Source organism: Manis javanica, chromosome 2 (assembly GCF_040802235.1).
Source record: "Manis javanica isolate MJ-LG chromosome 2, MJ_LKY, whole genome shotgun sequence".
Classification (NCBI taxonomy): Eukaryota; Metazoa; Chordata; class Mammalia; order Pholidota; family Manidae; genus Manis; species Manis javanica.
Window position 1 is genome coordinate 14,848,436 of NC_133157.1, and position 26,872 is coordinate 14,875,307.

The following is a 26,872-nucleotide window of genomic DNA, read 5'->3' on the forward strand; positions in this document are numbered from 1 at the left end:
TTAAGGATTAATTCCAAAATTCCTCACTTCTGAGGCTTAAATTGCCACCTCTGCCTATGTGTGGAACAGGGCACAGGAATAATTAGAAACAGGAAGTCACTGAAGACTTGGGCAGTTTGGAAATAGGGTCCTAAGGTAACTTGCCAGACTCCAGGCCTGAGTGTTGGCAGTAAAACAATCCAAGTGGGAGGGGAGTTGCCTAAAAACATGAGTTTCTTAATGTGGAAAGGAGAGAAGATCTATTCATAAGCTGCTTTGATTTATTTAAAAATTATTTATTCGGTACTTTAATAAGTTCCAAGAATGTGCTAGAGCTGAGAAAAATAGAGCTGACTTGTCTACTGGAGGGGAATGACAATAAAATCACCATGTAAATACAGAATTGTCGCCTGTTTGGTGGTCTAGGCAACAGAGTTGGCTAGGGGAGTCAGGGAGATGTTCTGTAGAAGCCACCTTCTGGCTGATGCCCTGTAGGTGGGAAGGAGTTTACTAGAGGGAATAGAGAAGATTGTCTAAAGAAGAGGAGGCCTCAGAGGCCCTGTAGACCTGAGGTTTTCAATTTCACTCCATAGAAAGGTCATCTGGGAGCTTGTAACGAAGGCAGGCAGTGACTCTGATTTGCTAAGTGTAAGTGAGCTCTTGTTTCTGAGCTTCTTGTTTAACGTGGATCCCCACTGAATTCTGATGCAGGTGGCCTCTGCACCTCATTTCACAGAGCACAGCTAGAATCTGGGTCAGATGGTTTGCAAATTGGGCTCCTCAGCCTGAACGCTAGGGCAGTGACAGGAGGAGACAGGCCTCAGGACCATCCCCATTCCCAGGGAAGTCCCGCTTAAATCTAACTTAACCTACTTTACAGAATACTTAGTGGGGTATTATTATTTGTGTTCTCCCTAGAAAAATGTAAGTTATTTGTCCACATGGTTCACTTCTGTAGCCCTGGCACCTAAAATGGAGACAGAATCATGGTAGAATCTCCAAAGCAAACAAACAAAAACTTTCTTGGAAGAATGAGTAAATGAAACAAATGTTTTGTGTCCAAACAGAAAGACAAAGTCTACCAGTCTAGTCCAGCTGTTGCGTGCGTGTATGGTGGGAAAAGTGAGATCCAAAGAGGAATTATTGTCTATGGTAGGCTCACTTGTTGAAGCAGATAGTAGACTTACAATGCTTTTGCTCAAAGTCCAGTGCTTGTTCCTCTGGACCCTATGTCAGCCTTTAAGGTGACCAAAATACTAGCAGTACTTTGCTGAAAATGGAAGGGGTAAGTAAGAAATACAAGTTCATGTAAATTCATGGACTTGATGTTCACAATAGGTAATTAACTTGCTCGATAGAACCTTGGGTTGAAAGTAATCACTAGTCAGATCTGGTGTGCACACAGTGTGACCAAGAGAGATCTAATTGAGATTTTTGTGCTGAGTTGCTTCATCTGTGAAATGGAGATGATAATAACCACCTCTTGTGAGTATCAGTGCAAAGCACCTGGTCCATATTAGGTGGCCAACACATATTTACCCACAGGCATATGGATCTGAAGGACCAAGCATGCCCAGTGTTGGAAAATAGATGTTATTTGTGGCTGAGTCTGTGGACTTACGTGGATGAGGGTCTGCACGTGAGAGAGGAGCTGGGGTTCTTCTGCAAAGTCCCTCATGAGCTTGTAGGAGAATGGCTGCCAGGCAGTGGCTGCTGTAGATGTGGCCACTGAAATGCCTTTACACCCAAGAAAAATAACATATGCTGACCGTTTGTGAGGACACCCAGTAGAGGAACTGGAGGATCATTTGATGGAGAGGAACCATCTTTATGTGCTTTAGAGGAAAGAACTATATTAAAATTCTGAATCTAAGGATGGGTACAGGTTAGACCAAGGGTCTGGCATTTCTCAGTGTGTTTTGGAGTCTTATCCAACTATCTCAGAGCTAAAACATAAAAAGCTAATGAAGTAGGTAGTCTCTTCCGTTTACTATCATCTGTCACTGCGGTGCCTGTGTGAGGCCAGTGTACCTGTGTGTGGTGACAGCAATGACTAGTTCCCTACCAGAGCATTATTCCCAGTCCACCTGCACACTCAGAAGACAGTTCCTGATATTTCACACACGTGGTTTCTTCCCAAAACTCGTAGAGTCTCCTAGTCAGTACACACAGCAACAGCAACGCTTTTCAGTCACCTCGAGGCTTCTGACCCCCTCCCGTGTGTGTCTCTGACACTCTGTTCCCCAGACGCTGCCCTGACATCTTCAGACGGGGGCCTCCCTGCTTCCCAGGGCAGCCTGTTCTGTCCGATGAGACCGGACAGTGAGAAAGAGCTTGCATTATTGGGGCCACTTTCCCTTACTGTCGCCTCTTCCGGGTCACTCCAGCTTTAGCTCCGGGAGCCGTGTTTTCATGGCCTTACGACTCACAGGGCTCCGCCAAATTGGAAAGCTGCTGGTACCGTCCTTCCTGTGGGGTTTGGGCAAATATCTCTGAGAGGCCTTAGACCCTCCCCACCAAATGGTGTTTTTCTTCCTCACTGCATAGATTAAGTCAATGACCTTGTTTAATCATCAAATCATAAATTCCATGTGAAACGTGTTCATTTTCTTAACTCAGGTGTGATCTGGACGTTTTAAAAAAATCAGTTCCTTTGAATTTGTATTTAAGGAATGACTTTGCTATTTAGACTTGAAGGTGCTTTAAGTAAGTTGTGTGGGAAAACGTCCTTGTTTCCTGATTTACTTTGGCCCAGTAGTTTCAAAATACTTTTAGGGCAAGGGAATCCTTTTGTTAAAAAACACACAGATTTTACTGATTTTTCTCAGTAGCTCAATCTGTAAGTCTTTGATCGGGCATCCTTGATTATTTCCTTTAAATATATTATTTGACTGGCCTGGTCAATGGGTTAAATCAAAGTCAGCAAACTTTTCCTGTAAAGGGCCAGACAGTAAATATTTTAGTCTTTGTGGGCCCCTGGTTTCTGTTGCAACTAAGAAACTCTGCTATTTTAGTACAAAAGCACCCACAGGCAGCGTGTAAACAAATGAGGGTGTCTGTGTTGCAATAAAAATTTATTCACAAAACAGGGAGTGGGATAAATTTGGTCTGTGGCCCTATATTGTTGGCTGACCCTAGAGTCAAATTATGTTTAAGGATTTTGGTACATTTAAGTTGATGATGACTTTAGATCCCTAATTCCTGATTTAAGACCAGGCATTCAGTGAATGTGTGTTGAATGAGTTGAAGAACAAGAGATTTCCTGATTAGTTTAAAACAGGGACAGGAAAGCTTTTTATATAAGATGCAAAAGAGGATCTAGTTGGGAAGGTGGATTTGGGGAAGGCTCTGCGACGGAAGCATGCTTATTAATACTAAAATATTTTAATAAGAAAGAAATGGGTAATTAAGTGCAGTGCTACTTGCTGGGGATGTTGTTCATTTTTCTCCTGAAGAGATGCACTGTGGGCAGCAGGAAATGAGCAGAGGTCTGGGTGTGCAAGACCTGGATTTTAAAACGAGCTCTGCTACTGACAGCGGTGTGTCCCCGGAAGATCACCTCCCCTCTCAGAGTCTCTGTGTTTCCGTCTAAGGATTGAAGGCGATGCGAAGATGTTCTCTATGATCCCTTGGAGCTCTCAAAATTTTGTGGTCCGAAAGAGAAAATTCGCATAATTGCAATCTTTAATGGGATTTATGATAATTGGAAAATAATTGCTGCTTCAAACTTTTATTAATCTATATTTAGTTATGAGTCATGCTTTCACAATAGATGCTTTGGAAATAAGCAGAGAGGCAAATTGAGTAAACAGAATTTTAAATATTTTATTTATATGCAGTTTGTGTAATCCCTGGAGCCCATGAGCATATTAAGATCATTTAAAATATCCATTAAAAGTTATGTGTTATGCGACAAACTCCCCTTTTAGAATGCCTTGCCAAGGGATAAATAGCTAACATTTATTGAGTAGCTACTAGTGCCAGATTAATTGCATTCATTATGCCTAATCCTTCCAGCAACCCTGCAAGGTAAGTACCAGGATTCTTACCCACGAAAAGAAGATCAGAGAGGCTGAGGCATCTGCAGAGGACTGCTCTGCATTTAATGAGTGTCTTTACACTCATCCCAAACCAGCCTTTCTGACTGCAGGCTGTGCTCCTCAAGGATGCCATGATATCTTTGTGGAAGGACCTGTTTTGTGCCCCTCTTTGGGGTGCTCAGTGGAATAAGCTGTTTGCTTTCCCTTGATGTCCTATATTTTTGTTCTTCTGCAGAGCATTGCACGTGCTCCTGGCAAGGTAGTTTCAGAGAGTTTTAACACCTTTCCTCCACTGGCATGGTGATGCCAGATGGTCAGAGGAGGGTGCAGTGAGGCGCAGGAAGACCCAGGCAGAGAATCGTGGCATCTGAACTTCTGGCCCAGCTCTGGCATCAATTTGCCATCGCTGGTCTCGGCCTCATTGTCTCCACTTTTGACAGGAATGGCAATACTCCCCCTCTTCCAGCTTGTCAGGAGGATAATGTGTATGGTGACAGAGCTTTGTAAAGGCCCAAGCACACCACAGATTCCACAAAATGGAGATAATGGGTCAGGACAGTGGATCAGGAAACAGGACACCGGATCTGAGATCAGGAACCCAGATTCTAGTCCCTCTTGCCACCAGTGCTGCTGTGGCCTTGGGCAAGCCCCTTCTCCTTCCCTGGGCCTCCGTTTCCTCATCTGTGAAATGACAGCAATGTCCTTGGATAATCCCTTCAAAAGCCCTTCCTTCCTGATGTCTTGGATTCACAGTGGTGTCAGGGTGGCTCAGGTGACCGAGGGCATCTCAGGAAACTAAAGAGCGAAATAAAGAAAATGCATTCTAAGCTGCTTTCCCCACAATGAATTCCATAACCCCTGTTGGGCCTCCTGCCCCCAGTACCAGCATGTTCTGTGAAGAATTCCACTTGCTTGTTAGGAAATGGTCCATTTATATGAAAGCTTGACCTTTCCAAGTGTGCTTGTTGTGTTTCTGTTCTTCCCTCTCAAGTTTCTGCTAAGTGAGAACAGCTCCATTTCAAGAAGCTGCTGCTGGAATAAGTTCCCCTGTTTTCTCTGAACTTTATTCCCGTGAGAGCCCTCAGAACTGCTGCTGGGGTTGGTATAAGAATAAAATGCTATTACCTAAGTGAACACACTTTCAAAAATAGAAAAGCTCATGTACAAATTGTGAGCAAGGATTATTTTATTCTCTACAGTTAAGTCAGTGTCTTCACCTGTAATTAAAACTTTCTAATCACGTTTTCAGATTTTTTTGTTTGTTGGTGTTTTTTTCTTTTCTGCTGTTGGCTCTTCCTCCCCTCACCCCTGCTTGTTAAGATGCATGATGTCCCCTTCGCACCTGTCCTGGGCTTGCCTTCCCCCGAGCTGGCTGGGGACCATGGGGAGAGGCTGAGAACCGCAGGCAAGAGAATGTGCTCTCTCTCTCTCTCTCTCTCTCTCTCTCTCTCTCTCTCTCTCTTTCTCTTTCTCTCTCAGCTCAGTGATTTCATCTCCTCACTCTCCTCCTCTGTGATCCCTCTTGTTCATCTCTGGGGATAATTTTCTGCTCACAGTGATGGAAGTGGTCCCACATTCCCCCACCCCCATCCCCCAGACACTCAGCGACTTGTTTTTATTTCACTTCCAAATTTAGCTAATGCAATCAATGGGATAAGCCACCTAGGAATAAACAAATGCAAACATCCCATAACTTGAGTCAGTTACGCTTTCAACAAACATTTATTGGGGTGCAGTGCCTATAAAATATTCTAAACTCTATCCTTGGATTAAGTCACAACACTAGAGTTACGTATTTAGAGGATAATATTTGACGCTCAGGAAATTGCTCTACTGAATGATGGTGCTTTTGACATATGCTCTAGGCTCCACGGAGCCCATCAAACATTGGTATATCATATACCAGCATCAACTACGCCCATCACTGTGTGAGAAACCATGGGAGATGTTTGCTTGTTACTGTAGCACTGTGTGCTTCTTCAACAACTTTGAACAACAATTGCTCTGTTGTCTTCTACACTGTATGGCTCTTTTGGTTGTGATTCCCTTTTTCCTTTGGTTGCAAGGAAGATCAGAAATTTCTGTAGTCTACTTTTATAAAGGAGTCAGATCCTTACAGGATTAGGTTTGCATGCTAAATTTAACCCAAACATCCTTTTATTTTCTTCCCTTTATTTTTTCCTTTTTTCTGTATTTCTAAGTCTTTACAGTATGTGTGTTTTTGAAAACCACCTCCAACTATTTCTGCTCTGAGATCAGAGTCAAGTGAAAAAAGAAAAAGCTGCAAAACATGCTCTATAAAGCAGAGCGAAGCGATCCTTCACTTCAGAGTGAAGCCTTGATCTAGAAAACAATAGCGAGAACTCACGTTTCTCCTGCACTTCTACGGGCCCAGTACTGTGGGAAGCTCTTTCCTTACAACCACGAGAAGTAGAAATTACCATCTCCCATTTAACATATAAGCAAAGAAAAACATAGAATTTTATGCAATATAAACATTATTGTAAGTGTGCCCAATGCAAATAGTAATAATAATACCGAGAGCAGCTTCAATTGCCCATACCCTGTTGTAATTTACAAACTTTTCTGACCATTATTTCAGCTGGGGAAGATGCATGGTTTTAGTTCCCATTGCGTATGAGAGGGATTTTACAAACTGTTGGTCCATTTCTTAAATTCAGGCTCACTCCTTTTTACATAGTTCACAAGGATCAAACCCCACCTATCCCCAGTTCTACCCTTAAGTAACCTTAAAAAGAACATGACTGCTTCCTCTCCCAGCCCACCATCCATCCACTGTCACCTGGTTTCCCACTGGGGCCTCTCATTTAACCGTAGCAACAATGATAAAATATTGATAATAACTTTAACATTTTATTGAGGGCTTATCATGTTCTAGGTGCTGTGTTGCATGATTTAATGGAATCCTAAACCCACCCCTGTAAGATAGACAGGCTTCCAGTGGATGACATCTACATTCTATATAGAGTGTAAGCAAACTCATTCACAATTTCACAGCTAATTGGTGGCAGTCAGGTTTTAACCCAAGACTTCTACCTCCGGATCCCAGGCTGAGAGATACAGAGCCGACGGTCACCTAATACAGTCAGTTTATTTCATTTCCCAGGAGAGTTAGGCCTTCCCAAGGGCACAGAGCCAGTTCTCTTACCTCAGTCTTTCCCTTCTTCAGCACAACCTCACACGCAATGTGTGTGTGTGTGTGTGTGTGTGTGTGTGTGTGTGTGCAGGAAAGCAGAAGGCTATTGAAGACAATGAGGGAGAATTCCTGTAACAGCAGTGCTTCACTTTAAAAAGAGAGCGTCGGGCTTGTGGTTTTCTCTCCAGCCTCATCCCAAATCCTGCAGGCCTGGCCCCAGTCTCCTGTGCCTCTGTTATAACCCGCCTCTCACCTCCCGCTCCCCCAGTGAGATGGGCCTTGCTGCAGCCACCCCATACCTTCCATCCAGGATCCTTTTTTTAATCTCAGTCTAATTGGTTTGCCTGCCCTGCTCGGATGCTTAATTGGGCATAAGCATATTCCACGGATCTTGTGCGATTGTGAGTTCTGCCTTCTCCTCCAAGGGGAATTTGCTTGTTCTGTGGGCTCAGAAGGAAAGATTTATTCTATATGGTGCGCAATTCACTGAGAACTTATATGAAATTGTTCCTGGGCCAGCAGAGCAGTTAGACAACATTACAACCAAGGCTTTCCACTTGCCTTTATTTTCTTTTATTTATTTATTTATTTTTTAAGTGGCATGTGGCTGTGGAAAGGACGCTGCATTTGGAGTCATGATCCCGAAAGCCCTGATGTCAGCCCTGCCAGTCATTTGCTATGTGATCTTCAGCAAATAATGATGTCTTTGAGGTTTAGTTTTCCCATCCATGAATTGAGTGAGTTGGATTTGATGATTTCTATGAAAGGGGTCAGAGTGATGCTTTTAGCACAGGGGTCATGCTGCTTGCGGGCCAAATCCCACCCGCCTCTTATTTTTATAAATAAAGTTTTATTGGAACACAACCATGTATTATCTGTGGCTGCTCACACTTCAAGGACAGAGCCGAGTAGCTGCGATTCTCCCTTCACCTCCATTTTTGCACATGGAGCTTCCTGAAATGCCCTTTCCCTGTCTTCGGCCAAATCCTATGTCCCTTCAAGATTCTACTTGTACAAGATACCTGTGGCTGCAAAGCCTAAAATATTTACTATCTGGCCCTTAACAGAAGAAAAGATTGACTGCTCCTCTTTTAGAATGTAAATCAGATTGTGTTATTGCTCAGAAGCATTTTTTGATTTTCTGTATTACTTAGGATTTAAAAATAAGTCTTCATGAAATATAACATAGCCTTTTTAGATCTTTGCCCACCTTATCTCACTACTTTTTTCCCCTATCTGTCTTTCATCTGCTCTGATTAGTCATGTACTCATCGAGGCCTATCTCATCAATATTCCTGAGACGTGGCAAACATATTCCTACCTCAGGACCTTTGCACCTGCCTGCAGTTCCTTTTTCCTAGGTCATCTTCTACCAAGTGGTCTCTTCCTCATTTCCTTCAAGTCTCTCCTTCAGTGTCATCAAACAGGAAGCCCTTTTCTGACCATGTATGTAAAACCAGACCCTTGCCCCACCCCTGGGCATCTCAACCTCCTTCCTCTGCTTTGTCTTCATAGCCCTTCTCCCCATCTGATATGTTACAGGTTTGTTTCTTCTTATCTGCCCATTCTCACCAGAATTTAAGTTCTTGTATAGCAGGACCTCAGTTTGTTTACTGCTATATCCTCATATCTGGAAAAATTGTAGGTGCATAAATATGGAAAACATAAATCAACCATTTTAGCTCTAACATTTAAATCTTCTTCTGAGTAGATCTAGATGCAGTGAAGCCCTCTTACTTAAGTGCATTTTGGAAAAGGATAAAACTATAGAATCCTGTGACTATTACAGTCTTTGTTTCTACCACCCCATGATGGTTACCATGTCACACAAACTCATTCTCTGAACGTTATTAGTGTAGATTTTTGGCCAGTAGGAACAGAGCTTATAGACTGAAACCTAACAATATAAATTTGGCACATGAGACCCTTCGTCATGTGTCCTTGACAACCTCTCTGTTGTTACTACATATCATGTATGTATCAGATATACTTACACACACACAAACACTGCACACACACATGCATTCCTCTCTCTCCAACTGCTCTATCCTCTCTTCACCTCCATTTTTGCACACGGAGCTTCCTGAAATGCCCTTTCCCTGTCTCTGGCCAAATCCTATGTTCTCTTCAAGATTTTACTTGTACAGGAGACTTGACACCCCAGCCCCCACCCCAGTTCTTCCTCCAGACTGCATTAGAGACCCTCCCTATTTGATCCCTCTGATTAAAATTACCATTGCAAACAGCAGGCCATAGTTCAATAGCTTTTCTAAACATCCAGCTTCATCCAGTAAAATGCAAGTTTTAGGACTAGGAACTCTGTCCATGGTGCTGAAGGGCGCGCCTGGCCCAGAGTCAGTGCTTCCCAGTGACACCCCCAGTTTTCCAGGTCTTTCTGGGTGCCTACACTGTGCTTAGCAGGTCACAGATATCCCCCCACTTGAGCTTCGCAGCCATCCTGTGAGGGAGGAGCCAGGTTCTCAGCATCAGCTTCCTCTCTAGTTTTATCACCAAAGCAGCACAGATGGCAGACCTTGGGTGTATAGCTTGTGAACATGAAGACTGTGGAGACTGTTAAAAAAAAAACAAAAAAAGCAAAAGGAATTGAATCATGGGTTTGTGATTTGGTGGTGGTTGTGGTGGCATAATTCCTTTGCATCAATATAGGTTTTACGGTTTCTATCCTACCTCTCAATATCTACATTAAAAGAGTGATTTTAAGAATCAGAATACCAGCTTTCTGTTCCCAGCTCTACCAATAACTAGCTGTGTGACGTTTGACACGTTGCTTAACCGCTCTGTGTGTAAATGTTACTTTTGAGGAACATAACTGTACTTATTTGAAAAACGTAGTAACCCAAGGTCATAAACTATAAATAGAAGAGATGTATGTATGTATGCACACACACATGTAACTATGTACTTGTAATGTATGTTTATATGTGTATATAAAATTTCATAATTGCATATATATAAGTTTATAAATTTCAGGAATAAGTTGCTGAGGAAATTCCTTTTTTCCTTTTCCCTTAGAAATATCTGACATTTCTCATTGCCTTTTATTGCTCATCTATTGCTGAATAATAAATTGCCCTGCAACTTAGTAGCTGAATACAACAGTTTTTATTATCTCCCAGTTTCTGTGGGTCAGGGACCTGGGTGTGGCTTAGCTGGGTGACCTTGCTCTCACCAGGTAGAGTTCGTCATTTCAAGGCTCATTTGGGAAGGATGTACTTCCCAGTTCACACAGTGTTAGAACCCACTCCTTGTGAGGTCTCAGTTCTTCAGAAGCATTTGGCTGGAAGCTTTCCTCAGCTCTTTGCGGTGTGGCTCTCTCCATAGAGCATCTCACAACACAGCAGTGAGCAAGAGGGACACACACACACACACACACACACACACACACACACACACACAGGCCAGGCAAAATGGAAGTCATGATATTTTGTAACCTAACCATGAAAGTAATATTCCATAGCTTTCACATTTCTTTTATTAGGAGCAAGTCACTGGGTCCAGTCCAGCCCACACTCCAGGGGAGGGGATAAAACACAGGAGTGAACACCAGGGTGTGGGGACCATGGGGAGCCATGTCACATGTCACCTACTACACCTACAAAATTCTCGTCAGCGGGCTCACAAGTCTCCTGCCCTATGCCCATACCTGGCCACCTGCTGCTCCGTCTCATCTCTGGTCACATACCCTTCTTCATACACCTCCCTTCCTGTTCAGCCCTTCCCATGAGGTATTCTTTATTCCCTGCAACTCACTCTGCCCCTGCTTATGTCGAGAGTTTTGGGTTTTTTTTAAACCATATTTCTGTTTATCCCAATTGAACTTCAACTGTAGTTCAGATATGATCCCCCCTGTGAAGCTGATCCACAATAAACAGGAAATATCTTCCCTGCCAAATGTATAACTTCTTAAGGACATGGGACTGTGACTGTGATGTGTCTGCCCCCCTTCCTGTACACATCACACCCCACACTTAGTAGGTGCCTTATGAAGAAGGTTCATCGAGAGCAGCTGATGAACTTAATAGGTACCTATGACAGAAAGGTACTGAACTGACTTTATTTAGAATTTGAACTATGTTATGAGTTAAGCATACACAGACTGTAAGCTGTGAGGCTTGGGAAAGCATTTTTCAGACTGTTTCCTCTGCATTAGGAGTCAGACTCACCCACAGAACTACAGGGTATATTCTGGCCTGATTCCCACCCTGTTCTGCGTCTTCATGCTCCATGCCCCTTCCTTCATTCAGCTCTCCCATCTTGGGGTAGGAGAGAGACCTTTTCATAAATATACTGGTTTCTGTCATTTATCTAGGCTGACCTTACAACCCTCTTGGCCAATATGTTTTTCTCTGGGGACCTTGACCTTGTAACTCAGGCAGGTCAGAGAACTAGTGGTTCCAGGGAGAGCTTCATCTTTGGAAGTAAGGGAGGTTGTTATTAAAACAAAAGCAACCTGAACCAAGATCCTTTAAATTTCTACTTGTATTCAGTTTGCATGCTCCTTGTTCATTGTTCATGAACGTTTAATGATTTACATGTCTGGAAATTTGTGAGGAAATAAAGTTATAAAACTATCTTTCACATTAGATTAGTGCCTGGCAGCTTCCAAAGACATTTTCACACCCTATGTTCCATGTAATCTGTGCACCAGAGATAGGAAATAGATACTATTAATTGGATTTTACAGATAAGGAAACATAGGTGCAAAGAAGTGGCATATTCTGCCCAAGACTGCACCGCATAGTTTACAGGAGGCAAAGTGAGACCCTGAATTGCACTTCCAAGTTCAATGCTCCTCAGTCTTGATCTCCTCTATCATTAGTGAAGGGAAAATTGGAAGTTTCTCACATGATCTTTAGAACATAGCTTAATTTCTTCCAAATAGTAGATTCTTCCAATGAGTGCATGTTAGATTTTTGCATAAAATGGAGCTCCGAGCCAATTATTTGATTTTGGAATCGTCTAGAACAGGTCCCAAGCTGCTTTGCTCCTTAGGTCTGGCCCATTGTTATATAGTACCTGCATTCACCCCTCCTTTCCGTCTATCCACTCATTTGTTTATTTAGTCATCCAGCTAGCATTCTTATGAATCCTTCTATGTAACACATACCCAAGAAAATTGCATCTCTATGGTGTCATTCACAAATAGTGAGAGAGATGGCTAAGCAACTAGACACAGGGGTTTTTGTATCCCTCATATGCTCTGTAAGCAACATGACACAAGCAATACTCAATAAATATTTGTTGGCCAAAGAGGATTGAGAGCTCCAGGTCTAAGTACCATCTGACAAATATTACAAATAATTGTTGTTTTTCTCTCACCTAAAGAAAAATGCCTGGATGGGACGGCTGGGTGGACTCTCTGGCTTGGGGGCAGAGGTGTAAGTTGAGGGGTTTCACTCCTTTCTCCTGCCCAGGGAGTTTGCCCGTTGGAAGGTGAGGAACACAGCCATTGAGAGGAGAGACCTGGTCCGTCATCCAGTGCCCCTGATGCCGGAGTTTCAAAGGAGCATCCGCCTGCTTGGCAGGAGACCCACCACCCAGCAGTTCATCGATACCATCATCAAAAAGTACGGCACCCACCTTCTCATCTCTGCCACCTTGGGAGGTAGGTCAGCAGCCACTGGTGTCTAGTTTTGTGATAACTTCAGTTCTGGGTGGAGAGGGTGGAATTCCCTAGGATCAAAGCCGAATGAACATCTCTGCCATCGTACATCCCTCGACAGCCTATACTGGCAGGTAAACCAAATTGTCTTGGTTGTGATCGTTATCAGAGCAGATGATGCCATTCTCGGGATGGTCTAACCTGACAGTTCCCTAGCTTCGAAGAAAATACGGTTTCACCTTGGAATTAGCTCAGTTCATTGGGAATATTTAATTAATTATATTATGCCTTTGAAATGTAGTCTAATATGGGGAAATAATTAAACTTCAGGTGTTGTTTAGAGAATTACCTTTGTTTAAGGCTGCTTTGGGGACTGATAACTTGAGGTTATCATGTTATACACAACTATCATTTATACCTTACATGAACTTGGAGCAGGTTAGAAGGAAAGCAGACCACTTGTTCCACCCTTCTCAGCCTAACCCATCCCTCCCCTTCAAGTCCAATCAATCTCTAAGGGAATAAGAAGACAGGAGGATAAGCGGGAGAAACAAAAATGCAAAACAAAAGGAACTGGGTGCAATTAGTACATTTAGATGATTCTGGGTCACACCTGCATGCATCATTTCATATTATTGGCTACAATCCCTCGGACATCAGTTTGCTGCCATGATGACCAGGTCCACTGAACTGGGAGAGCCTCTTTGGTGGTGGAGCACCGCGGGCCACCTGTTCAGGGAGCTTGGAGTTTATACGGTGCACTTAGATATGACCCATCCCAACTAAACCAGATCAGTGAATTGATGGAGGCAGGGTTGGGGGACTGAGGTACACCAGCTGATCTCCCTCAGAGGAAGGGTGAACCCTACAAGCTGGAGTGGTTAGTACACACTTCCTGGAGGAAGTGACAGGTTAGCTCGAGAGGAGTTGGCTAGGCAGAAGGAAGATGGTGCAGCTTTCTAAGCTGAGTGCCCAGTGTACATTTCAAGGAAAACCAGATTAGGAATTTGATACTGTGGGGAATGTGGGAGGCTGGTTGAGTAAATTCACTCATTCTTACAATAATCAGCTGCCACTGCCATTGAGTATTTGCCCACAGTAGGCATCATATGTTGTTTTTAGTTCTCAAAAAGTGCAAATTAAGTCAAATTATCTCCATTTTAAAGATAAAGAAGCTGAGACTAAGAAGATCTATGGCTAATAAGTGACAAAGCTCAGAGTTTTTTTTTTAATTCAGTTTATGTAAACTAAAAACAAAACAGTTCACCTTAACGTTTAACTTAGGATATTCCTTTGTCCACAAAGCCTGCATTATTTTTGCCCCAGCATCAGATATTCTTTTAAACAACTCATTCTCCCACTGGCCCACTCACTCCCCAAACCACCAGCCAGTATATATTTGTTGCCTGCTGCTAGTCAGAGATTAAGCAGGACTTTGAATGTTAAATCATGTAATACATATTCTATTTTATCGTAAAGGGAAATGAAATCACTTCTACACCGGGTATTGCGTTTACACATACCCTTTTCTTTGAACTCCTTCCACCTCCCATTTCACTTGGAAAAAAAAAATATTGCAACCCATCTAGTTCTTCCATTAGAAGCTGTGTTCTATCCTAGTCCCTGGAAGTCCCAAATAACAAAGATCTTTCTTTTGCAGTGAAATATATTTTTAATTTCTCCAAGGCAAGGTGGTGAATTATTCACAGAGCCTTGTCCTCTCCTGTTTTTACAGCACAACATTTTAAAATATGCAAAGCTTTGGATTAAGTTCTGGTGTTGGACAGCAAGCCCTAAATGTTTTCTCCATCCTTGAACACGGATGAGTGGGGAGAGAGAAGGGGAAAAGATTTACTGGTCATTGAACGCAATGTGCCAGATGCTGTATGAGGTCCTTTTACATCATCATTTCATTCATTCGTTCATAGAAAAGTACTTCTTAAGAGCCTCCTCCTGCAGTGGGAGAGAAGGCTTGGTAAGCTGTAGAGAAAGGAAGGGCAGGCTCTAGAGTCTGATCACAGGGGTTCCAATCCTGCCTCCTGTTCCCCCTTGTTTTGTGTCATCTTGGCACTGAGGGTGCCCACTTCTCTAAACCTCAGTTTCCTCTTTTATAAATAGAAATAATAATAGCACTTCCTTCATGTTGTGATGATTAGATAAAAGGATATCTTGGCACAGTGTTTGGCAATTAACAAATCATTGCTATTGCTGTTGTTGTTGTTATTCCTATTATGAATGCCATTACTGGGGTAAGGAGCCTGGGGACTCAGGATTAATGCCCATTCCTGCCATTCTCTAGATGAACAGGAGACATTGAGAAATTCACTTTCCTATCCAGATATCAGTTTTCCATCTCAATACAAAGAGGTGCAGAAAACTGTATTCACTACAATGTTTTCCTAAGAAGAACACCATGTTCATTTAGGAGAAATGCTCTGATAAGCTGTTTGAGATGTCAGGTGAGTTCCTAAGGGCATATTCAAACAACAAAAGATGATTCTTAAACTGTCGCATGTAGGACAAGTAAATGCATCTGTTTGGCTCCCGAGGGAGAAGGAAGAGAAAGGAGAGGGAGTGAGAAGGAGGAGGTGGAAGTGGTGGGAGGGCTGATGTTTAAGACATTTCCATGGGATCCTCAAGTTTTGGTGAAATTGATTAAACTCAAAGTACTTAGTATGGGTAATTTTCTCATGGAGGGTGGTGAAGAGAAATATTTTGGGTTTGGAATGACACAAAGGAAAACAGGATAGCAGTTTCCCTCAGTCCCTCAGAGAATCATATTTAGGGCCAAAGGAAGCACCTTGGAGCCTGGGTATCTATGTGATATGTATGATTAAGTTTGCATGTGTATGTGGGAGTGCACGCTTACCTGCATAGAAAGATGTGTACAAATGTCTACCTATGCCTTGATATAAGTTCATCTATATGCAGGCATACATACATAGGCAATGTGCACATGCAGACACATGGGACTCATGCATGTGAATTCAGGTTACATTTATATGTGTATATGTGAGCTTGCACAGGTATGTGCATATGGCATGGAAATCATCTTATGCATGAGGCTCATAATGTATGGTTGCGTACTTGTGTGTTTGTCTATATATTCATTATTCTACACCCTGCCTTTTGGGAGATCTCCCCGTGACCAAGAGGAAGGTTGAGACTAAAGTCACAGGGACTCCGAAGGAAAGAATGAGAGATGTCCTACAGTCCAGGAATCCCCACCCCCATCTGGGAGCATATCCCCTAGTGACGTAAGGGGAAAGCAGTCAGCTCCCACCGCATCTCCCATTGCCTGTGGGTCTGAGTTCCACTTTGTTCCCCTCCGAAAAATAGTGCTGCAGAGAGTAAGGCAAAGCCCCTGGAGAACAGAGACTGAGGAAAGGCCTGCGTGGGGTGAAGAGGCAAATTGCAGGAATGCCCAAATGGGAAAGCAACTCTAAACAGAACATTCTCTTAATAAACAAGAAATTAAGTCTTAATAATGCAGCAAGAAGCCCATTAACCCCTCTTGATCTAAGGGTTGCTTCTGTCAGTTTTCAGTCCAAAGGGACTGGGCTGGTTTCACCTTCTCTTTCACAGGCCCCTTGGAGAGCCTGAGCTAACACTTGGAATATTTATTTCCTCTGCCTTCTGGCACTAACTTCTAGCATATTCACTTACTTAATCATTTATCTCTCCTCCCGTATATCTGTCCAGCTATCCATGCAGTCATCTATCCACCCTTCCATCCATCCACCCATTTAACCATTGAATGACAGCTGAACATCTGCTCTTCATCTGACCCAGGAAATGTATTAGAAACATTACAAAGGAAAATCAGGTAGAGCTCTTGCTCTCCAAGGCCACTACCCACTGCCTTTGGAGGCCAAAGTCTAATTATATATAAAGTCACTGTTAAACCACATCTACTCAGGTCACTATGGAGTCCAATGGATGGACGTTCATGTCCTCCTGCATTACTTATGTAAGCTTCATGGGAAAATGCAAACATGAGTGTCTTATTCTAGGCTGTGGAAACCAGACGTCAATTTTGATGATGATGAATCTTCTTACTGGAAGACTGCAGTTTAGTAATTGAGGCAGATATGTCAATCGATACACACTGTAGAGCTGGATCACTTCTGTATTTATTCATTCACCCATAAATACCCTCATCAGTTGTTAAGCATGTAATACATGCCTGTATTGTGCTAGACAATGACGACGAAATGGTGGAAGACTCTTACATACTCCTCGACCTCACAGGACTTCTCCTCTACAGAAAGAGACAGGCCGTTAAACAATCACCAGGAAAAGTGATAGGTGACGCATTGGAGAAATGAAAGAGCCTGTAGGAGCACGTGGGTAGGGTTCTTAATCTAGTTTAAATAAAGAGTAGGGGATTCAGGGAAGGCTTCCCAGAAGAGATGCCGTTTTAGGTGATACCTGAGAGAGGAGTAAAAGGTAGCCAGGAGAAGACAGAAAAGCAAAGGCCCAACAAGCAGAAGAAATGGTGCACTCGTTCAGGGGAGAGCAGACCGAGAAGAAATGCAACTGGAGAGAACGGACCATCACTGCCTGGTGTATACATTATTAACAGGGGTGTGGGCACCCTCCTCCAGGGCTGCGGTCCACTCTGGGTATCCCTCCACCTTCACTAGTCATCCGGCATAGTGAAATGATCCCCTCATGTCTCTCTCTCCCTGGACCAGTGTTGTCCAGTAGAAATAGAATATGAGCCACAAATGCCATTTCAAACTTTTTCACAACTACAATTTTAAATTTTAAAGAGAAAAAGAGGGAGAATCAAGTTAACAATGCATTTTATTTAACGTACCATATCCCAAATATTTCAATATATAATCATTAGAATAAGTTACTAGTGAGGTATTTTCTTTTTCTTTTATTTTCTTTTTTATTTTCCAGATCTTAGAAATCTGCTGGGTGGTTCACACCTACGTGTTCAATCTGGACTAGCCACATTTCAATAGGTACTCTGGCCAGTGGCTCCCTACTGGACAGCATGCTTGTAGTCACTCAGTGACTCTAGAATGGGGACAATATCTTATTCATTTGTCACTCCCAGTGCCTGCCAAAGTGCTCAGTGCACACAAAATGCTTTGTGCCTGCCCGCTGAGCTAAACTGAATGGCCAGGCTAGAGAATGATAGAGGGAAGGTGATTACATCTCTCCTGGAGTGAGAGTGGGATTTGGGAAAGCTCACCAAGAAGGTGATGCCTCAGTGGGTTTTGACGAGTGTTTAGGAGTCTTTCAGGTCAAGAACAGGGGAGGATAAGTAAGAGAAAATGACATTTGGATTGGGCTTAGAAAGCTGGATAGGATTTCAACAGTCAGACATTTAGGGAGGGACAGAATGGCAGTTCAAGCAGAGAAAAGAATTTGAGGAAAAGCCTGGGAGAAATTGGCAAGAACAAATGATGGAGGCAGAAGGAATGGTTTGGCAGGAATGCATGGTGGGAGACAACCCTGAAAAGACAGACTGGAGGCTGCATGTGTAGAACTCTAAATAACTGAATAGAACTGTGTTCCAGAAGCAGTTATGGAGGGATTGAGGCAGAGGAATTATCTGCGGGTCAGAACCCACTTCCTAGGATAACCGCTGTCCTGTAAGCAAATTGTTTTTTCTCTTTAACTGCAAAGGTAATCATCATTCTAAAAACATTGCATTTATTTTAGATGTCAGGCTTTTGTCCTCAGGGAGTATTGATAGTGTTCGTACTCCAACCGTCCTCTTACTGGATTGATTAGATGTAAGGATATGCAATTGATATTTTGCAGTAATCCAATCACGGTAGTGAACAGTCACTCCCATAGGGTGTGCTATATGCCAGGCAGGGTTCAGGCACTTTATGTAATTAATGAATTTACTCCCACCCACCCTATGATTAGGATCCCCAGTTTTGCACGTGGAGAAACTGAAGCATCAGGGAGGGTGAGGAACTTGCTCAGACAGCTAGTGCCAGTCCAGGAGGTCTGCCTTCTACTACTACTCCAGGTGATTTTGATTGCTGCAAAAAACTGGACACTAATGTAAGGACCTTACAAACATTAATTGATTAATTTTTCTGAATAGCTCTATGGAACAGATGCTATTCTTCTCCTATTTTGTTTATGAATAAATTGAGGAACAGAAAGGTTAAGGAGCATCTCCAAGTTCACAGTTAGTAGACAGTGAAACCAGATGCACAGTGATTGGATCTATTTAGTAGGCATTTCTGGACCCTCATTTCTGAAGTTCTGGTGATACACCTTGTTACTCAAAATAAAAGGCACCATAAGTTAGTACTGTTAGTAATCTATGCATGTATTTTTAAGGAAAACATTATGCAGGAAAAGATATGTTTATGTATTTGTCTCTCTTTCTCTCTGTCTCTAATCTCCCTTCCTCCAAATACCTAACTTTCTTGTCATCTCCCATTTCCCCCAGACCGAACCTCTTCTCTACTGCACTCTCAGAAGCACAGCGCCTGGCATATGTAGGCATTTAAGAATATTTATTGAGTGAACGAAAAAATGCATTATTTACTTACTATCGCTGTATGCCAAGCACTGGACTTTGTACAAGGGATAAAGCACTGGTTAATATAGGTAATGTCTGACTTCATAGAGATGATAGTTGAGTTTTTCCTCTCTCCACAGGCACAGGTTTTCACTATCTGTATCTGCCATTATGTCTTATTTATCATTTGTGTCTAATCTACCTCTTTAGCCAGCCCTCCATCCCGTCATCCATCTATCTATCTAATCTATCTCTCTAGCTGTTCTCTATCTATCATCATCTCTTCAGCTATCCCATCCATCTGTCCATCATCTGCCTAGGAAGGGGTAGCTGAAGGAGAAGAAGAAAGGAAGGAGGAAAGAAGGAGGGAAGGAGGAGGGAGAAGAGGTAAGAAGAGGAAAGAGGAACGAGTGATGATGAGGCAACACAAGGAACAGAGGGGAAGGGGTCATCTATGGCAAATCCACCATTGTGCAGGAGAGACTGTGCCTCAGAGAGGAGGCGAGTGTTTTAGAGATGGCGTTGGCGAGAACTGTGAAGTAGATTCGTAGGGGCTGGACTTGACATAGTTGAAAAAACCAAGTTTTCCCACGATCCTCATCCTATGGAGCTTGGTGCTTACAGCCACCTCTGCACTGTTGCTCTTTTCACTGTGCTTTTGCTTTTCAGAGGCAGAAGAAAATTCGGGCAAAATTAGTAGGCAGTTCGAGGCTATTTTCAGCATCAAGACCCTGGAGCCTTTGCACCCTCCCCAAAGTTTGACAGACTGCCTGAACTTTCCTTTTCCGTGCAGGGGAGGAGGCCTTGACCATGTACATGGACAAAAGTCGCCTCGACAGGAAGTCAGGGAATGCTACTCAAAGTGTGGAAGCTCTGCACCAGCTTGCATCGTCCTACTTTGTCGACCGTGATGGCACCATGAGGAGGCTCCATGAGATCCAGATATCAACTGGAGCAATCAAGGTGCGGCCTGGGGGTGGGTTGTGTGGTAAGGCCTTAAGACAACAGCCCAGGTATTCTACAAATTGAAGGGCAGATACAATCCCTGGCTTCATACCCATGGAGCTAGCAGTGCCCCTGCCAACTACTGTGACAGATGTTGCCAAGTGCCCATGCCCCTGGTCATTAGGGTGACCCTAGGTACTGATATCCTGGGGCAGCCCTGGCTGTGGTCGTGGCATAATTATCAACTATCTTCTCATTCACTCTCAAAGTTCTCCTGTGTGGATGATTTTCAGGTTCCATTTCTATGTGAACAAACAGGTTACACTGGGTAAATGATTTTCACAAGGTCACAGACCTAGCAAGAGCCAGATTACTGATGGCTACATCAGCAATTTTGTAAAACCTGTGTTTTTCATCCTCTCCACCCCTTCTCCTATTTTGCAGATGGGAAAACTGAGGATCCAAGAGTTAAAGACTTATTCAGGGTTAAACAGTTAGGGTACCTTAACAGGGACTTGAACTCTACTCTCTAGACCAGGGGCCAGTGAGTATTTTCTGGAAAAAAGCCAGGTAATAAATATTTCAGACTTTGCAATTCATAACATCTCTGTTGCGACAATTCAACTTTGCAGCTGTAGTGCAGACATCAGCTATGGAACAACACAAATGGGTGAGGCTGTGTTCCAATAAAACTTTATTTACAAAACAGGCAGTCTGGCCAGCACTGTCCACTAGACCCTTGCAAGGTGATGGGAATGCTCTATATCTGTGCAGGCAAGGCAGCAGCCCCTAGTCACCTGGGGCCATAGAGCACTTGAAATGTGGTCACTGAGGAACTAAGTCTGTAAGTTTATTTCATTTTAATTAATTTTAATTTAAATAGCTACATTAACTGGAGCAGCTCTAGATTTTCAATTCAATGCCTCAGAGAACAAGAATTTTAACAAAACAAAACAAAATAGATTCCATCTTAAATGCAATTGAGAGATTACCTTTATAAAGAGAATGAAGGAGGACATTTTTGATATAAAGGATTAGTTCTTCTGAGGGTTTCAGTGCAGATGTTTTTCATCTCAAGTTTTCTTAAACCAGATTATATACCTGCATTTTACTTCTCAGTCTTCAGTCTGATTTCTGAATAAAATGCAGACTTTGCCTTATATTAAGACTTTCACACGTATCTTTAGAGAAAAAGTGGAGAGGTGGGGGCTCGCGTGGAGGGAGGCTCAGGCAGATGAGTCAGAAACTGACCAAGGGAAGAGAAAAATGTGGGGGGTGAGAGCATTCTGGAGGAGAGAGACAGGAAAGAGGGAAGTAAATCAGATGGACAAAGAGGCAGCTATCCTGGAAGAACTGCCTGTATCGGGGGCATTGCTTTGTGAGGAAAGTAGGCAAGAGAGACAGATCTTGATGAAGCCGTCAGAGTCGGAGGGAAGCAAAGGCTTGGTTTTCATTATCACCAAATGGTTCTCTCCCTGCTGGACAGGATGCAGGATTGAGACATTGAAACTAATTTTTTTATGCACCCTGGAAGTGCAGCCTGCCTCCTTCCGAGGACTTTCCTCAGAGCAATTGCACAGAGGCCACTCGAGAAGCCGCGGTTACAGTGGCACTGTCTTCTCCACACAGTCTGGGGCTTGGATTATTCTTGCCATTCCTTGACACTACCTGAAGACCCAGCTGGCTGGAATTGCCTCACTGTCAGCAATGAGAGGAGCCACTCACCCGGGTGGGGAAGTTTTGCCCCTGGTTTTCTTCCCCAGGATATCTCTGGCAAAATGAATTGGTAGTTTTGAGTCTCATTCAATAAAAACTCTGCTATTATTTTGTAGAAAGAACAATAGATTATTAAAAAAAAAACCAAAGCCTAGTAGTTCTCCATTTATATACTGTCTCCTAAGTGCTAAACCCTTCACAAATATAATGGTTCTTTACATATTGAGATGGGTAAGAGGATTACTAGCATTTTCTAGGTAGGGAAGTTGAGGCTGAGTAAGGGGCAAGTTAGTGATGCAAGATTTCCCAGCTGGAAACGGCCATGTTGGCATTTGGAGACTCAAGTGGCTGTCTCCCAAGCTGTCCTTCCCTGTGACAATGGGTGCTGTGTCTTTATGGCTGGATGCAAACCTCAAAACAGCCCTGCACGTGACTGTGTTACAAAATGGGAAGCGGAGGCTGAAAGTATGAAGAAACCTCTTTTCATTGGAAACCGTTCTTATTTCCAAGTTATCTTTTTGAGCACCTGTCCCCCTCTTGTTTGCACCTTAAGTATTTCCAATGTCCTGCAGACCACCACCCTAGGATTGGGGTGTTTTGTTCTGTCATGGTACTGATTGTGCCCAAAAGCAATGCCTTTTTGGAAACTGGAGATTCTTTTATAGTTCTTGCCTGATAATAATGCATATGGACTCATTAAAATGTATAAAGATTTTTGGTGGTAAGATGCCCATTTCTGAACACACGCCATGTGTCAGGCACTTAAACTCATCCTGTCTTGTCTCACATCCTTCCTGGGAAGCATTTACCAGCTTCAGGTTGCAGAAGCTCAGAGAAGTTAAATGACTTTCTTAGGTCATCCAGAAAATAAATGACACAGCCAGGACTGAACAGTGATTCTCCTGACCCCAAAGCCCATGCTTTAGGATATGCTACAGTGCTTTCAGCCTGTTCACTGCCCTGGTACTTAAAGTGACCTTGGGAAGTGAAAACCAGGAATGGCTCCAGTCTGTGTGCTCAGTGGCTCTGCTACCCCAACATCCGTGTGGTGATAGCCGGGCATGGGCAAGGCGTGCAGGAAGTGGTCACTGGCTCAGGCCAGAGGACTTTGCTGGCTTGCTCTGCCGTGGCTGACTCTGCAGGGTCTGTCCCAGACAAGGGCACGGGTCTCACATCTGTCACCCTTGATGCCCATTCCAGGTCACAGAGACACGCACTGGGCCTCTGGGCTGTAACAGCTATGACAATCTGGACTCTGTGAGTTCCGTCCTTCTGCAAAGCACGGAGAGCAAACTGCATCTTCAAGGTAGGGTGCCTGTGGAAGTGGTGGGAAGGGGGCCCGGGATTCTTAGGAGGTATGATGTGGAGGGAGAACAAAGGCGATGAGAGACAGAGGCACCAACGAGAACTACAAGTAGGGAAATGAAGACAGTTATGATGTGATTGCTTTTTAAAAATTTTAACACATACAGGACATTAAACTCATGGTTATTAATTAGTTTTCAGATATAAAGTATGGAAATGTGAGCTTTATCTGATTATTTTGATGAAAATGTCTAAAGAGTGTTATTTATAGATGCTCTAAATCTAATATATATTAAAGTTTCATATCACATCGTCCACATTTCCTACATTATTGCATTTGATTTTCAATGTATTTTGGCAGGTGTTATTTGAATTCCAAGAACTATAGGGCATTTTATAGACATTTCGGTTCTGTATAATCTTCTTTCTCCTTCTTTGTTAATGATTTGTACTCTTCAGTATATTTGTATACATACCTGTGTGTGTATGTGTGTGTGTGCTCTGAGCAGGATTTACAAATGAGAATACTCAGTGTTGGTTCATTGTTTACTCAATGTTTTAGGGAGACAGATACTCTTAGGTACTGGTAGGGAGAATGCAGCAATTATGGGGTTAATTTGTTAATGTATATATTTGTATTTGTATAATGTCTTACATATCAGGTGCTCCATGTATACTCATGACCTTAAAGAAAATATGCCCTTTAAAATAGTAATTTTACCCTTATTAATTCATCATAAAGAGAGATTATAGGGAAAACATTGATAAGGCTTTAATATAGAATGTCATTTTTAAAAGCATAATTTATACTATATGAATTATGTAGCATCCATACAACATCATATTAGGCAGGTACTAAACTGTTGTTTATAAGAACTTCCAAGAATATGTGGAAATTATTTGATATAATGTTAATTTAAAAATGGATAGTTTCTGATTGAATGCATGGCATAGTCCTAACAATGTAAAAAGATAAGGAAAAATTACATTGCAAGGAGATACGCCAAAATGTTAAGAGAGCTCACCTCTGGATGGTTAGGTCACGGATGATTTATTTTAGGCTTCCAGTTCTTTTTCTAACTTTCCCCAAATGATCATGTATTAACTTTATAGTCAGAAAAAAAAATGACATGTTTTAACTTTGAGCAGACTAAAAATGTGACCTTCTAGAAAGGTATCTGATAAAGGTGATTCTGAATGTCAGTGGGAGGAAAGTTAGGTTGAGATTGGCAGGTCGAGCTAAGCAGAGCCTAATATGACTTTTATATTCTGGTTCCTTGGCAACTCTTTGATCCATGCTCCTGTTATAGAAGATGGTTAGAAATGGTTCAGGGAGGGCTTGCTAATGTCACTTGGGAGCAATGAATGAAAAATCCCTCAGGGAAATTCAGGCCGAGAAAGTGGCTAGTGTTAAAACACAACAAAACAAACCTTCCAGTAGTTGAAGAATAACCCGGCCCCCTTTAGTAGAGAAGATTGGGCACATGGGTTTGGCAATACCTGGTAAGAAGTAAATATGAAAGGTGGATCTGCATTGGGAATGCCAGGATTTTCACCTTATCAGTTCCTGTGACACCTATAGTTATCACTTTGTGAAGAGTGAGAAGGATTTAAACCCAGGATGTTCGGCTCTGGTTTGCATTTGATAATGCTGCTATGCGTGTTGGTGGAGAGAGATGTGAGTTCTAATTGGAGAACGTTTAGAAGGGATTAACAGGATGTTAATAGGACGTTATTAAGATCTTAGGGACATTTAGAAGCTGATTTACCATGAACCCAATGGGCTCCTTCACCTTCTAAATTCCTGAGTTTTCTCATTCTAATTACTCACTTTCACATGCAATTTTGAATTCCTTTTCTTATTAGGTGACTATAGTATAAACTTTAGAACTCCACAACCCAGGACTGCCATTAGTTACACTATCAGAAGTATGTTATCCACAAAAAAGGAGATGACAGCCTTGTCCTGTTCTAGATTGTCCAAAATACACCTGGAGGATTGAGTCTAAGTCTGGGCATCACACTTCAGGAGGGACATTAAGAAACTGCAGTCTACCTATGGAGGCTGTGTTATGATAAACAGCTAAAGAAGGCTGACTTAGAGCAAAAGGGTTTGTATTTCAGGAAAGATGATCAAACTCATTAATATGGATAAAATGGACCAAATCCGATCTACTTTAGGGGAATTATAAGGATCCCAGCTTTTAACTGGGATAAATAGATCTTAGTTTAAAGTCAGTACAAAACAGACCTTCTAATGCACATTCATGTCCAAACCTAGAATGTAGTAACTTTCTATTATTAGAGAGTTCTAAGTAGATGATGTTTGGTAGGAATGTTATGGAGATTATTTAATCAATATTCCATTGGGTTGAGCAGTTGAAGTAGGTGGTCTTTAAGTCCTTCTCAATACTGATTCTAGGGTTTTATGAAGGTGATGAATCACCAAATCTTTTCTGAGGCTGTGAGCCAAATCTGATGCTAAAAGCTGGGCTTGTGAGCCCACATCAGTTCAACTCAGTTCAGTACTTTTTTTAAGAACCCATGTTGGCATTGAGCTAGGCACAAGGTTATAGAGGTAAATAAGACAGAGAGTTTCTGCCCCAAGGAAATATACACTCTATCAGAGAAGTGGGCTTAAGCAAACAATAATAGGCATAATGGGTTTTGATGGAGAGAAATTATGAGGGTTTTATGGTACCAGATAGTGTGGGGACTTAGCTTCTTAGGGAGTCAGGGAAATTTTCCTGCTAAAAAGATGCATATTGAATGAGATGTGAATGAAGAGGAGGGTAGGGGCATGAAAATGGGGGCAGACAGAAGACTCTTTCGGAAAGGGCATTCAAGGAAATGGAAGATTTTAAGAGATTAGAGCAAAGACATCAATGGTGAGAAAGACAAATAGTCCTTCAAATCCTGGAAGGCCTCTGAAGCACGTTAATGAGTCCAACAATCATTTGAGAATAGTGGGCACCACGGAAGGGTTTTTAAGAAGGAAGTAGCGGGAAGAGATTGCTATTTTGGCAGATCTCTCTGGCTGCTGTGTGGTTAGTTAGATACCAGTAGATTTGAAGTGGGTTAGGGACCATTACAGTACTCCAGCTGTCACAGGTTTAGACCATGGAGGTAGCAGGTGGGGTGGAGAGAAAACAGACCCATTTTGGAGTTACTTAGGAGGCATCATGACCAGGATTCAGTGAAAAAACCATGAAGAATTTAGGTAATTGGGTAAATGGAGTTTGGGGATGAGACAGAGAAGATGGATAGCAAAGTACACATGAGTTGAGGTAATATGTAATCTAATAGAGATAATAAAGGTAATGCATGCTATTATAGAGATTCAGGAAAGGGAGTAATTCTGTCTAGGTAGGGAAGTCATAAAAAATTATATCTGTGGCAGAAAAATATTGTCTTGGTAGAAGATAAAACAAACTTAAATGTAAGGCAAAAAAATATGTCATGACTTCTTTATAGGCTGATATTTATTCGATAGGATATAAAAAGTACCATATATAAAGAAAAAAATTGATGAATTGGGCCACATTAAAATTAAAATTTCTGTTCATCAGAAGCTGCTATTCATAGAATGGATATGCAAGCAG

The 26,872-nt window shown here is 42.4% G+C and overlaps 1 protein-coding gene across 1 annotated transcript in view; it reads left to right on the forward strand.

Annotated features, from left to right (window-relative positions):
- Window positions 1-26,872, forward strand: part of BRINP1 (BMP/retinoic acid inducible neural specific 1) — a 173,976-nt gene that overhangs the window by 98,749 nt on the left and 48,355 nt on the right. The window contains exons 3-5 of the mRNA XM_017664395.3: window positions 12,612-12,802; window positions 20,098-20,267; window positions 23,166-23,271. Coding sequence (XP_017519884.1) covers window positions 12,612-12,802; window positions 20,098-20,267; window positions 23,166-23,271 — 467 coding nt within the window. The remainder of the gene's footprint in view (window positions 1-12,611; window positions 12,803-20,097; window positions 20,268-23,165; window positions 23,272-26,872) is intronic.